This window comes from Simochromis diagramma, unplaced genomic scaffold (genome assembly GCF_900408965.1).
Source record: "Simochromis diagramma unplaced genomic scaffold, fSimDia1.1 OVJJ01000685.1, whole genome shotgun sequence".
Classification (NCBI taxonomy): Eukaryota; Metazoa; Chordata; class Actinopteri; order Cichliformes; family Cichlidae; genus Simochromis; species Simochromis diagramma.
In genome coordinates, this window is record NW_024387477.1 from 14,981,129 (window position 1) to 14,994,754 (window position 13,626).

At 39.4% G+C, this 13,626-nt stretch overlaps 2 protein-coding genes across 5 annotated transcripts; both read right to left on the reverse strand.

Annotated features, from left to right (window-relative positions):
• Positions 1–71: 71 nt before the first annotated feature.
• On the reverse strand, positions 72–3,795 carry stard14 (START domain containing 14). The gene is made up of 6 exons (XM_040015961.1): positions 3,364–3,795; positions 3,096–3,243; positions 2,634–2,737; positions 2,304–2,421; positions 2,157–2,209; positions 72–1,334 (listed from the first exon to the last, which is right to left on the reverse strand). The coding sequence occupies exons 1-6, from the start codon at positions 3,535–3,537 to the stop codon at positions 1,128–1,130; spliced, it is 804 nt and encodes a 267-aa protein (XP_039871895.1). The 5' UTR covers positions 3,538–3,795; the 3' UTR covers positions 72–1,127.
• A 1,582-nt stretch (positions 3,796–5,377) lies between these two features.
• Positions 5,378–13,526, reverse strand: rab41 (RAB41, member RAS oncogene family). Of its 4 annotated transcripts, none has more exons than XM_040015238.1 (8): positions 13,339–13,523; positions 12,175–12,233; positions 11,367–11,420; positions 10,360–10,465; positions 9,958–10,069; positions 8,957–9,050; positions 7,482–7,548; positions 5,378–7,277 (listed from the first exon to the last, which is right to left on the reverse strand). In XM_040015238.1, the coding sequence occupies exons 1-8, from the start codon at positions 13,415–13,417 to the stop codon at positions 7,213–7,215; spliced, it is 636 nt and encodes a 211-aa protein (XP_039871172.1). In that variant the 5' UTR covers positions 13,418–13,523; the 3' UTR covers positions 5,378–7,212. The 4 variants fall into 4 exon arrangements, 3 of the variants coding, with proteins under 3 accessions (XP_039871172.1, XP_039871173.1, XP_039871171.1); XM_040015239.1 differs by lacking the exons at positions 8,957–9,050; positions 10,360–10,465 and adding exons at positions 9,458–9,551; positions 10,992–11,097; XM_040015237.1 differs by lacking the exon at positions 8,957–9,050 and adding an exon at positions 9,458–9,551 and having other exon boundaries at positions 13,339–13,522.
• Positions 13,527–13,626: the final 100 nt, after the last annotated feature.

Here is a 13,626-nt window from a genome sequence, read left to right on the forward strand (position 1 = left end):
TTGAAGTCAGTTTCTCTTGAAACTGATTGACTGCATTCCTCTTATTTGACAATTACAATGAGTACAAAAGCTTGTTAACCTTGTGAGGTTTATTTTAAAAAGAAAACAGAAAAGAAGGAATGCCTTGTAACATTGTTATCATTAAATAGTTTAATATGAAAAAAAAAGTCAACCTACAGGGGCTTCATCCCAGGCCATTACTTCATCAATTTACATCAACTTGAAATAAATAAATAAAAAAGCCTTTATGGTCATTCCAATCCTTCAGGTCAACTGATATTCAACTAACAAAATACAATAATTCTGTGTGTATTGTGACTTGGCAATACAACCTAACTGGGAGTTCACTTCAGTGCCTTCCTTGTGGACCAGTGAAACTCTACCATTTGTAATAATTTACAATGCAAACACCTTGGTTACACAACGTCTGAGTAAAGGAAACACACCTTCAAAAAGAGCCTTCCTAATTACAAACCTAAAGACAACCTGCCCCACAAGTTGCTACCTGTACATTATGCTGTGAACATATTAACAAAACCGTGTTTAAGTATAAATTATCACAAAGTTACCATCGTTCTGTGTCTACTACAACCCCAAATGAAGATAAAGTGAGCTGAAACAGTTTCAGCTGTTTTCAGACCCGATTCCTTTGCAATATTCTGAAGAGACGTTAGTGTCACAATTCTCCACAGGTGTTTGCCAACTTTCTAATCTTATTTCTATTCACAGTCACTAATAATGACCTGCTAGAAGTCAAGTATATTTCCCTTTCTTCCACTTCAAATTTGTTCATGTAGCTGCAGCTAAAGATCGACTGTCTTTGGTCCAATTGTAAATGTAGTATTGCAAATGTGTCACATTCAAACCCCAACACCTCTAACCCTGTACAGTGGAAGTTAGCTTAGCTCAACACAGACTGAGGTGATGGCAACTTGATCTGTGCTCATTTCCATCTTGTCAGACAGTTGTAAACACTTCATGCTCTTGCTCATCCTCGAAGGCACACCGATTTAGAACTGGAGGATCATGGTTACATCACAGAGAGCCGGAGACCTCAAGTCCATCTACAGTCCACCTCTCAATCTCTCCGTCTTTGTCCACCTTTCCTCCCATCACTATCATTCAATTTAGCTGCTGTCCTCCCCTTCGTTAGCATCCAGCTTTGAGCTTTCATCCACATTTTCCAGTGAGTCTGCTCTCTGAATTGACAGCTCAGCGGGGTCCATCATGGGAAGGGTGTTCTGCTCTGGGTGCAGCCAGGGCTTCAAATCGGGGGAATTCTGACTTTTCCAGTTTGAGTATTCCTGTCCCGCCTTGTGCACACTCTTCATTACCTAAAAAGAGAAGAGATGATGCAATTGTTAAAGGACTGCTGCACTCCTCCATTCTCAGTCAACAAAGCTGAAGATAAAGATGGTCATAAAACACTGCGTGGTAGATTACATGGCAAGTAATCTAGTTCTTCAAACAAAACTGAGTATGTAGAGAGAAGGTTTAAATTTTGTCTGCCTATGCAGGTTTTTAAATGGATACACTTCTAAAGTCTTTTAAATAAGATGTTTTGAACGCCTGGTTTTATAATGGTTGTATGCATTTTTTAGACATCGGTAGATTTGATGGTGTAAAGCAATTTAAGTTGTTCTTTTACCCATTTCCAGTCAGATTTATGTGACCTGGAGATACCATATGAAATACTTTCACGCAGACTTTTAGAAATACTTTTCTTGCTGTTGTTCTTGTCTCATTGATAGTTTCTCTCTCTCTCTCACACACACGTGGATACACTTTGGTCTAAATAGTTTTAATCTACGGAAAATATGAAACTTGGGTTCTTCTAGGAGGGTGACTGATGGCTTAAGCTGAGATTCTCCTTTGTCAGCAGCCTTGTCAGGACAGGCCCTTAAATTGTTTCTATGGTTACCATTGTCACTTAAGACACGTGAAACTTTTCCCCTCCCTTATGAGTGTGCACATGTACACACACACACCCCTCTTGCACGTTTAAAAACCCTTGTGAAAACACACCTAGACTGTCACAGATGCCGATACTGTGCTTATGGATTTAACCATATCACTTACAGCTCTGATGTTTACTACAGGTGAACAAATGTTTAGCAGGAAATGGTCTGTGGAAGTGGTTGTGAATCATTGCATACCTTAGGAGCAAGAACTTGGGATGCTTTGTTCACCACCCACTTTGGGAGAGAGCCTAGAAGACACACATTCATCGTAAGAACGCTGCAGAAATGAATCAAGAACTCTAAGTTTGAATGGAACAAAGTAATTGTTGCATATAGTTTTACCTTTGGGGTCTGCTTGTGAAAGATATGTAAAAATGCAACTATTTGGTCCCGTGGCCTTGATATAATACCCCGTCTGGATGGAAACGGCTCTTACGAGGTTGCTGCGAGGAGGGAATTTCTATAATTCAAGGAAAACATTTGCAGAATAATAAGGAACACTATACATTTTTATGGTACTTCTGCACAATGTGACAATGGATAAGGCTAGCTTTAAAAACAATAAATCAGTGCACACATAACAGGACAAAGAGGTGTCAAAGACATGTACAAACAATATGTGTAGAGGCAATGGTTGCTATGTATCTTGAGTGGATGTAGGAGGTGGCGTACCGGGTGTTTGACTGAGAAGTTAACCATGATGTACTCGTCATCTGTGACCTGCCACGAGCGCAGTGTCACAACATCTCTGTTCTTTAATGGAATTGGACAACGCCCTGCAGAAGGCCAAAATAAAAAATAAATAAATGAATAAAGACATAAATAATGTTATACTTTGGCAAGCTTTCTCTGTTAGTTCAGTATTTAGGCTCAACAAGTTTGCCCTTATTATGGCAATAAATACACTGGTGTAACAAGAGGCCATAGATGAGATGAGATCTTCATAGATGAGAGCTAAATCAAGTATAATATATATATATATATATATATATATATATATATATATATATACACACACACACACACACACACACACACACACACTTGTAGTTATTGTATCAGCAAAAACAAGATCTCACATCTAATCATCTAATCACACACAGAGCATTGCAAGTGATAAGAGTGCTCACTCACATGAGTAGTAGCCCACATCAGCATTAGCAGAGAGCCGGGCAATGTCAAAACTCTCCTGCATAGTTACATCCCACTTCTTGCGGTACCGGCTGTCGTGAAGGACGTCGAACATGGTAGCAGCTGACACATCATTAACTATCATTTTACACTGAGGGAAAACATACAGAGGGTTACAGGACACCACCCACATAGCACGACAGCCTAATAAAACTGATTTATTTTTCAAAAGGTATTATAGTTTTTAGATTTGGTGCTAAAGCAAACTCACCTTCATCTTGTGGACTTTAGGTACGTGATTTCCTTTATTCACAGCGCGCACCTCGATCCACACTTGCATCCCATTGTTGTCATACTTATTTTGCCAGTTGTCGGTTGCTAAACACTGTTTTTTGAAGTCAACAAAGACCGCCTCATCGGGTAAAATATTCGAAACCCGAGACATATTCGTCTGTTTTAAAAGAAGCCTTTCTTCTTAAAGAGGAAAAAGAAAAATAATATCCTTCAATCTGATCGCCCCCAGAAAAGTTCAGTCTCTCTGTGCTTTTCCACGGACGAGATTTAAAGCTTCTGCCGACGTGGTGCCTGTGGTGAGAGAGATATATGTCTGCTGATCACCTGTCCAGTTGAGCAAGATTTTTGTGTTGAATTCCTGAGCCATTCCTGCAAACACCTCTCCCGCTGACGTAGAGGTTACTTCCTGAAACCAGGTGTGCGTAAAGGAAAAAAAAAAGGTGTGCCCCGCCCTCAGCTGTCAGTGCAGCTACTATAGGTCGAAACTTTAACTAAACTCAAAAGTATTTTTAGAAAAGAGCAGCCTTACTGGGTGTTATTCTGAGTAAGTATTAACAATACAAACAGGGGTGCACTCACAGTACTCTGCGCATTGTGGGCGGATCAGGGGAGTGGGTAGGTGAGAATTGCTCAGCGTCGAGTATCATCACGACTGTGAAAACTAAACAAAAGCACACCTCTAGTAAACTATGAGTGGAATGTTTAAAAAAAAATCTGATTTTCACACTTATATTTGATAGTGGCATTACAGTCTGAACCATTTAGGCTTCTTTGGTTCAAATTAGACTAAGTCTACATTGAATTCCTGACTAAATTGAGCAAATTGAAAGTGTCTTTTCACATGGATATTTAGGGATGTACGCCTGTCTCATCTTGAAAAAACAAAACACCCAACTCTACCACGTGCAAGCAAAACAGGTTTTGAAATCTGTTGAAGAATTTGTTTTATCCACTTATTTAGAAGAAAGTAATGGATGGATGGCTTTTCTTATTCAGCCAGTTTCCTAGACTTGTATCCAACCCAAAGAGCAAATCTTATATAGTACAATTAGGTGAAGATCTCCAATGAGAAAAAGTTTTTTTGTAAAAGACTAGGCTTAACCCACGTCTGGGAAAAGCAGTCATCTGAAGCAGTGAGGACTGTGCACCATGAATATAGGATGCAGAAAAAGATGGTTCTTCTTACTGTACCAACATCCTAACACCAAGTCTTAAGCCTCCAACAGCCCTTAGAACATGTCTGTTGAAAATGCAAGCTGAGATTTGTTAGTGTTGTACCAAAGCTGTGTTCAAGTATTGCATAAAGTATTATTAAGAAATGTCTCTCTACTGCATACAACTTGGAATAAGTGAAGGTTTTTCCAGAACCTTCTGCTCTGGACACATAATACTCAAGGATGAGAGTAATAATCTATCTGTAGTAGGAATATTGGAAATAAAATTTCATTTACATTCTTTAGTTAGATATTAGCAGATTTGTACAATGCAGTGTCATGCTCACATTTGACCACACCTAACTGTTATAACATTTTACAACTGTGATGTGTTACATAGTTTCAATGGTGACGTGTGACACACCTATGTATAACCGGCTCAGGTGCTGTGACTCATTTAGAACTTTATTAACCTCCTAGGACCTGGCGTCCACATATGTGGACATCACATTTTGGGTTAGTTAGACCAAAATACTCAATTTTGCTCTACAGGGGCCTGATATCCACTTATGAGGACATTATACTGCTACTGTTCTATCGAAATTTTAAACAAATATCCTCATATGTGGCTCTCATTTTTCTTAGAAACAAAAATCAGGTAAAAAAAATCTGGTCATTCTTTGTTTTTACATTCATCGGGGTCCCAATATGCCCAGATATCAAAGAGAAATCAAAAATGCATGCTGTGGAAGAGTTCGGGTCTTAGGAGGTTAATGAACAGAATTAACATGACTGTTGCCATAAAATAACGAGTTTAAAAAAAAATGAACACAGAGGTTAAATTTTGGTGAAATATCTTTATTTTACTCCATGTGATAAGCCTACACTTGTTGTCATTAACTCTCCTTTTTATACATAAGATAGTAATAGTACAGTATTCACACAAACATTGCTAAACACGAGTAGACATATTTCAAATGGACAGACACAATTCAGAATAGCACAAAGCTGAGTATTTAGTAATAGAAGAGCTGCTCATGTTAAAACGGTTGTTCGCGTTGCAATTTAAATACCTTAACTTTCAAATCCATTTTTTAAAAACGCTGGACATTTAAAAAAAAAAAAAAAAGCTACAGCAAACGATCAGTGTCTTTTGTTGTGCTATGGCTGGTTAGTTGGTTTGGGAGATGGTGTAGGCTTTAACTGTGACTGTAAATCAAGCAACAGACCACACCGGCAAAAAAACACCCCCCCCCCCCCCCCAAACTCACTAGGCGTAAATGTCACCTGTAGGTGGCGCCTCAGCAAACACGCAAACAATAAATAAAATAAAACTTTAAAACATGCGTATCGGCATCTGTACTTTTGGTCACGCGTACAATGTTAGCTGTATGTCCAAGTTACAAAATAAATAAACCAACAGTCCTACACAGGCAATAGCAATACAGCAAAAGATATGGCAACTAACGTCTGCACTTTTTTTTTACAGCAAGGGTGTTAGTAAGCTTTAGCTGTATCTGAGGACATCTATCTATCTATCTATCTATCTATCTACCAGCTCTACAAACAACTAGTGAAGCCATGAACCAGTCAGCAGGCTTCTCTGATATTTTACAATATTGTGGCTTGATTCAGTGCACAACGTTGGTGAACAAACAAGCAAGGCATCTGTGTTCTTATCCATGGAAATCCTGCGGGGTGAGCATGCTGCATGTTGTTGCAATAGTGTAATCAACACAACACAAATCGTCGATGAGATGGTGACCAAAGTGACAACTCTCCATCGACGTGGAAAAACTGATTTTCATAGTATTAGGGGACCATCTACTCAGAATGCCTCCTCAGACATGTTAGTACAGTGCAGAGCTCATTCAACAACATATAAACTTTTAGGTTAGTAGGCTTTCTAATTTGTTTGGGCTGGTTTCCCTTTTACAATGGATATCCATTTCCTTATTACACATCCTTCTGCAGTACTGTTAAATACAAATTTGTGTTAATCCGGTCCGCTTATACACTTGTATTTGGCAATGTAAGCTCGCAGACGTGTTAGGTATAAGTAGTTCCACTGACACAATGAAAAGGGTTTACTTGAGCCTAATGTGGTAATATAATGTTTTGCAATGATAACAGTTCACTGGCTGAGAGCCAGTCGTTACTTCCTCAAAATAAGACAAAGTCGACAAATGATAAGCCGTTTAGGAGACAGACCTCTCCATTTGAAACAAAAACAAAAGGATAGGCAGAGAACTCAACCTTGTAGAGTCATTTAAATAATCCCAAGCAGTTTTACTTTACAACAACAAGAGTAACAGCACTAAGATTCTAAACTGTGCAATAACTCAAGAGCAGTTAGCTATGTCAGTCTGCAATCCTATATAATGCCATGCAACTGGATGAAAATCTGAACATATCAATTAACTTATTCCTTGTTTTAAATGTTTACTTTTGAACCATTTTTTCCCCAAATAATTTGTTTCAATACAGTAATGCACATCCACACGGTTACTCTGAAAAGTCACTGAGTTGAAAAGGGAAAAAAAAGAAGAAGAAAAAAAAAAAAAAAGACAGGTCCTCCATCCCGATGGCCGTGTGCCAAGGGTGGAGGAAAGTGGCCACTGAGAGACAAGCTGTTGGTGGGGAGGAGACAGGCTGGCAAGGGCTGAGGTGTACTAGCATGAGCAGCTGCTCTCAGTTACAGTCATCTCTGGCTGTTTCTCCAGTTTGATGTCGATCACTGAGAGAAGTTAGTTAAGTAACACTTCACATGAATTGCAGATTTCACTTCTTTTTTTTTTTTTTTTTCCAGTGCCTTTCATTCTCTGCATTCTTTCCGGTCAACTAAGTCGCAGTCAGTGCTAAGTTACAAATATTTTTAAAACCGTGGCATGACAAAAGGTATGGCAGCAATTTCTGCGCAAAACCAACTCAAAAAGGATACTGTCCTCTTTGCTTTTCTCTGGTGTGCTATCCATCCCAGGCAATGCAGCAGCAACGCGTCGGAACAGCTGCAAAACAGTAAGAAAAATTAAACATTTGAAAGGAACAATTTGGTAAATAAAATGTAGTAGTTTAAGTAGCAAAAAACACAAGACACAGTCCTGTGAAAAGAAAAACTCTCACAGGTCTTTACGCAGTCCTGAAAAAAACTAAGAGCTAATTTCTGTTGTACACTTGCTGATGTGCTTGGGATCGTTGTCCTGCTGAATGACCCGGTTTTAGTCTTTGGACAGATGGCCTCATATTTGATTCAAGAATAATTTGTTTACAGAGAAGTTCATGGTGGACTTGATGGCTCCAAGGTATCCTGGTCCTGTGGCTACAAGACAAGTCCAAGTCATCACCCCTCCACCACCATGCTTGACAGTTGGTACGAGGTGTTTGTTTTTCGCATAATGTGACACAACGCTTTACGGCCAAATCTCTACACTTTGGTCCCATCTGCCCAAAGGACATTGCTCCACAGATTTAGCGGTTTGTTCTTATACAACTTTGCAAACTAAACTATGCTCCTTCTGGGAACCTTCAAAATAAGTCACCCCCCAAAATGTCCTATCATATATCTTTCAGCATTGAACATGCTAACCAATGTCTATAGAGTCTGACATGTAGCTCTTGAGTTTTTGCAGTTTATCTGAACATTGCACGGTCTGTCCCTTTAGTGGAAGACTGTGGCATTGTGTTAACGCACTTCAATGTTCCAGACCTCACAGAGGTTCTCACACTGCTGATCATCATTTCATCAAGTGCATTTCATAAGCAGCACCTGGCTGCTACTCAGCCTCTTTATTCCTATTGAAGCAGTAAGAGTGAAATTACTTTTTCACAGGACTGTACAGTACATTTTCTACAGATGTAGCAGGAAACTGTTTATACTCAAATCTCCAGAAATGTGTTTTTATTTACATGTTTACTTAAGGCCCCAACACTAAGGCACTCACACTGAAACAAAGCCCCTGGCATCCTAAAGAAGTGAGATATTTCAGTCTTGATGATAAATTTTTGAATCCAAACAGCCAAATACAGTCATACAGTAGAGTTAGATAGATTATCATGGAAAGTACTGAAAATCTGGTAACAATACAGTTTATCATATTACCAAACCCTAGATGGTAGTCAATGGGCAGTATGTAATTAAATTATAGCTAGTTATCTCTAAATATTGCATTTCATTGAATAAACACAAGTGGTAGTCAAAGCAACGATACAGTCATCTGCTGAGAAAATCTATTATATTCATAGAAATGTTTTAGCAAATCAGACAGAGTACTGGGAAATAAAGGCAGTTGCAATAAACCTGCGCAGAGCAACTGCACTGAAAAGTCTGTGTGGAGAAAGCTACGACAGGTCATGATGAGCCACGAGGGGGGACAGAGTAGAATTAGCTCAACTACCCTGAGAAAACGGAATCGCTACCTGTTTGACATTGTAGCCAGTCTTTGCGCTGGTTTCAATGAACATGACATTCAGTTCCTTAGCTCTCTGCTCGCCCTCCTCCGTGGTGATCTGTCTGCTCCGGTAAAAGCAGAAGGATGGAGATGGCCGAACAGACAGATATGGAAAGAAACCGCAAAGAGGACAGGCCAGAAGAAAAGAGAAGAGATGGAGAGAAGGACAAAGAGAGCTCAGCAATGAATCTTGTTTGGAGTGAAGAAGAGAGTGGTTAGTTTATAAGGCGGACAGAGACAAAGGGACAGAGGCTGCTGTGCTGAGTAAAGACGAAACAGCATAAAATCCACTCCGAAGGTCAATGATTCATTCGACAGCCACACTCTAATCCATTAAATGATCGAAGACATGGAGGAGCTTCACACCCCAGATGTCACAGGCGGGCCTCCCTAACCTCTGGGACAGTATGAGCCTTGCTTGAAACAGGATAATTTGTCACCATTACACCTGCTCCTGCTGAACACCAACCTGTTTGACGTTATAGCCAGCCTTGGCACTGGTCTCTATGTACATCACATTGAGCTCACGAGCTTTCCTCTCTGCCGCCTCAACAGAAACTTGCCTGCCATGGTCCCGGGAAGGGTAAGGTGAGGGTGAAGGATGGAAGTGTGGTGTTTTTAGGGGAAAACACAAAAAAATATTCAAAATGACATGAAGAGAAAAAACGTAAGGCAAAAGAAAAAAAAAAGGCAAAACAGAAATATGATCAAAGTATAAATAAAAAAAAAACCCAATATAAATAAAAAGTATTTAAATAACTTATAGAAAGGCTGAAGTATGCAACATTACAAGGAAATAATAAAAGTAAAAACTGGATGAGATGCACTGAAGGGAAGTGGGATTCCAGGCTTTGGCAGAGTTTATGCTACACAAAGATACCTGTTTTGTAAATGCACTAGGATCCATTTATCAATCTTTGTAAACAGAACAAGAAAACAATCATTCGCGCTTATCACGCAACCATGTACCTTTTATCCGCTAAGTCTGTTTTGTTCCCGACGAGCATGATAATGACATCACTTCCTCTCTCTGTTCTAACATCATCAATCCACTTTGAGGTTTGCTGGAAAGAATTAAGATCTGCAAATGGGGTGAAAACAAGCAACAAAATACAAAATCATTATACACATCAGCCACATGTGCCCCAAAATACATGAAACATCTGTTACAATACATTCAGTTAAAAGCCTAGAGAAAAGCCTAATCTTATATAAGAAAAACCTGTAGTTATGTGTTAGTGAGCAGGAGTATTCAGAAGAAAAAGCTTGGAGAAGAAGTGTATTTTGTATTAGTGTACTAGCAGAAATAAAGAGCTTCCTTTCTATTACTCTAGAGCCCTACAGAATGGTTAGAGGACAGCCCTGACTCACTGGTGATGTCATAAACAACCACAGCAATGGTAGAGTCACGGATGTAGCTGGGAATTAGGCTACGAAAACGCTCCTGTCCAGCAGTGTCCCAAAGCTGGAGCCGGACCTGAGGATTGGAATTGCAGAAGAAGAAATTGACAAAAAAAAAAAAAAAAAAAGTCGAGATAAAGGGCAGCAAAGGGAAGGATGAGAATGTGGAGAACAGGACAGACATAAAAAGAATTGCAAGCCAAGCAGTAAAGAAGAGAATGACCTTTAAATGGAGGAATTGCGAAGAATCATTCAAATGCAGAAGGCTCAAAGATGACGGGTGTTATGCAAATGTGAAAGTAGGCCCTGCTGAATCATTATTTAGGCAGCTCTCACAGGATTTCTGCTCATGAAGTGACATTGGCAGACATCTTTTTCCTTATTCTTCAAGTAAGACTTATAACTATTAGCATTTACACTCCCCTGGACACTGCTGGAGAAATGCTTTTGAATCACTACACCCAATACAAACAGTATCTGAAATATACCCTAACATGCTATCCAGCGGGTTTGCTAGGCTCATTGGTGCTTTTGATTTTCTTTTTTGCCCTTCCACATACTAAGTGAAGGACAAGGAGGAGAGGCAAAGCCACAATACCTACTGGCTATGTCATAAACCACCACAGCGGCGGCTGAGTCGCGGATGTAACTGGGGATGAGGCTGCGGAAACGCTCCTGTCCGGCTGTATCCCAGAGCTGCAGCCGGATCTGTGGCCAGCCACGAAACAAATGTGGGAACATGGGGGCAATTCATGATCCAGCCAGGGGATGGAAGGAAAACAAAATCTTGAAATAATGATGGGAACTAAAAACACGATCACATGTTCAACAAAATGAGTGAAAAAACAAAACAAAAAACGAGGATAATCTATAAACAATGTGGAATGGTGTGATAATAAGCAGAAGCATGCTTCTATGGCAGTTTTAATACCTGACCAGTTGGAATGATGTAAATTACAGTAACACACTGGGCTTACCGTGCGATCTTCCAGATACATAGTTTTTGACAAAAAGTCAATGCCAATTGTTGCCTGTAAAACAAACACTTCAATTAAACAGTGTTACCAGCAAGTTAAATGTATTACATACGTTTAAAGAATCGTTACCTACATTATATGTTAAAAACATATTTTATTGACCTTTTTCATAACATGGCTAAAAAATGTCCAGAAAGAACAAAATTATCAAGTATTGTGATAGCGGTTTTGTGTGAAGATGCTTTAGATAGGAGTTCATCTGTAGCTGGACTTGACATAAACAGATGATAGTTCGTTCCTTTTTCCTTCTGTCATGATTTTTGTACTTAAATCTGAGGCTGATGATTTAGTTAATTTGCCTTACATGTAGATTCTTATATCAGGAGTTTGTCATTTAAACTCTAAATGAGCCAAATAAAGATAAACTACTACTACTACTTCTACTGACATTTAGACTTGTCACACAGGTAGCGCTCATAATCTAGTCAGTGGAATGCACTCACATGCTTCCTAACATCCAGAGTATGTGATTTTTGTAGCAAGCCCTTTGTGTGTTGCAAACATTCTACTCTGGTTGACTGGTGAAACATAATGGTTTCAGCAATTTGAAGTCTAAATATTTACAAGTATCAGCTACTGACATGATAAATTGGTCTATTTTATTCTATTTTAACTGTCACATATGTTATTAGATAATCAGTCGCATTGAAATTGTTAGCTCGTTTTTTATTACACCTGTGCTTGTGGCAAAAATGTCAGTTTTCAGACAAAAATGACTACACAAATCACTGTTATAACTTCTTTTTACCTGGTAAGTGTTGTCAAAACTGTCATACATAAACCTGGTGATGAGTGAGGTTTTCCCAACTGTACAGAAAAAACACAGTCACTTTAGTAACACAAGAGGTATTCCAGGTAATTCAAGCCTAAAACCACCGCTCAAATGGTAAATTTAAAAATTATATAATTGTGTAATTAAGTCTGTATTCAATGAAGAGAGAGAAGAAAAATGAGTCGGTGACATCACACGGTGAGTAAACTGCTATTACCACTGATGCAGTGTGAACGACTGAACCCACACGCTGAGCTGGCAATATGGGTGGAGCCACAAAATCTGGAAAATTAAAATGTACTCGACCCCTGACAGCTGGCTCGTAATACCATACTGTATCAATTACACGACACAAACATTACTAACAACAAGCCACGTTTTGCAATGTCAGGGTCAGTCTCCGAACCTGAGCAAAAACAATGGAAATGAAGGAAAAAGGCCGACTGGTGCGAAACCACCGGTCGACGTGGCTTGTTCAAGATGCTGCAGCAGGAAGCTAACAGCCAAACAACTATACACCGACAAACAGACGGTTTAAATTAATTCTTGAGATTTTCTGTTTGAAGCCTGTGATCTGTAACAGACTTAGAGCAACTATGTAAGTCTTTAAAGTGCGCAAGCGAGCGTCAACATTGACGTTTTAGCCCAATAGAGCTAACTAACTGCTAGCTACAAGCAGAAGTAACGTGCTAACAACGAACCTCCATCACAAACTAATGGGAGGAACAATGACAATGCCCATTGACTCATTTCGTTAATTTTTAATATGTGGATAAATCTTGAATACAGCTGCTACGACACAATAATTTGTCGTATTCTTGCCCTCTTTTAAGGCACAAAACAAGCTAGTTTAGCGATCTACCTCAAGCTAATGGTAGCTATTCAATGACATCATCACCGGGGAGAAAAATCGGTAGGTTAATAATCTTTGTCATGCTCTAATATTCTTTGTTGACCTTGCAAAATTAACAGATTGTCCCGTATCATTACTGGTCACTAATATACACTACATGACTGTACCATACCGTGCAATTTTAAGCTAACACCACAAAGCTAGTTAGCTGATCTTGCCAGTTCTCCCAACATTTCCTTTCATCTGACCAAATTAACGCTTCTCTAAGTACTTCGTGCCCATCTTACCACTCTGTTCGCCCAGAAAGACGAGCTTGAACTTTCGTAAGGGGTTGCCAAACTCTCCGCCGCCGGTCGTGGTTGACATTTTGTCAAAAAAATAAACAGCTGACTAGCTGACTTGGCTAATGATGTGATGTCTAGACCAGAGAGGACCAAGCCGTGTATCCTTATCCTACACTAGCCAGCGCTATTGTTTTCTGAAACATACAGCAGTGGAAATAGCGCCTTCAAGTGGCAAACACAGAGAGACAACAAAAATGGCAAAGTTAAGAAAGGCCTTGCAATCAGGATTAC

Excerpts from the sequence above, each read along its gene's own strand:
- stard14 (XM_040015961.1), bottom strand. The coding sequence starts at position 3,537 with ATGTCTCGGGTTTCGAATATTTTACCCGATGAGGCGGTCTTTGTTGAC. Across the intron at positions 3,244-3,363 it reads CTAAAGTCCACAAGATGAAG|TGTAAAATGATAGTTAATGA; the intron begins GTGAGTTTGCTT and ends GTTTTCCCTCAG. Across the intron at positions 2,738-3,095 it reads TGATGTGGGCTACTACTCAT|GGCGTTGTCCAATTCCATTA; the intron begins GTGAGTGAGCAC and ends GGCCTTCTGCAG.
- rab41 (XM_040015238.1), bottom strand. The coding sequence starts at position 13,417 with ATGTCAACCACGACCGGCGGCGGAGAGTTTGGCAACCCCTTACGAAAG. Across the intron at positions 12,234-13,338 it reads CTTTCTGGGCGAACAGAGTG|TTGGGAAAACCTCACTCATC; the intron begins GTAAGATGGGCA and ends TTTTCTGTACAG. Across the intron at positions 9,051-9,957 it reads ACAGACTTAGCGGATAAAAG|ACAGATCACCACGGAGGAGG; the intron begins GTACATGGTTGC and ends TTACCGGAGCAG.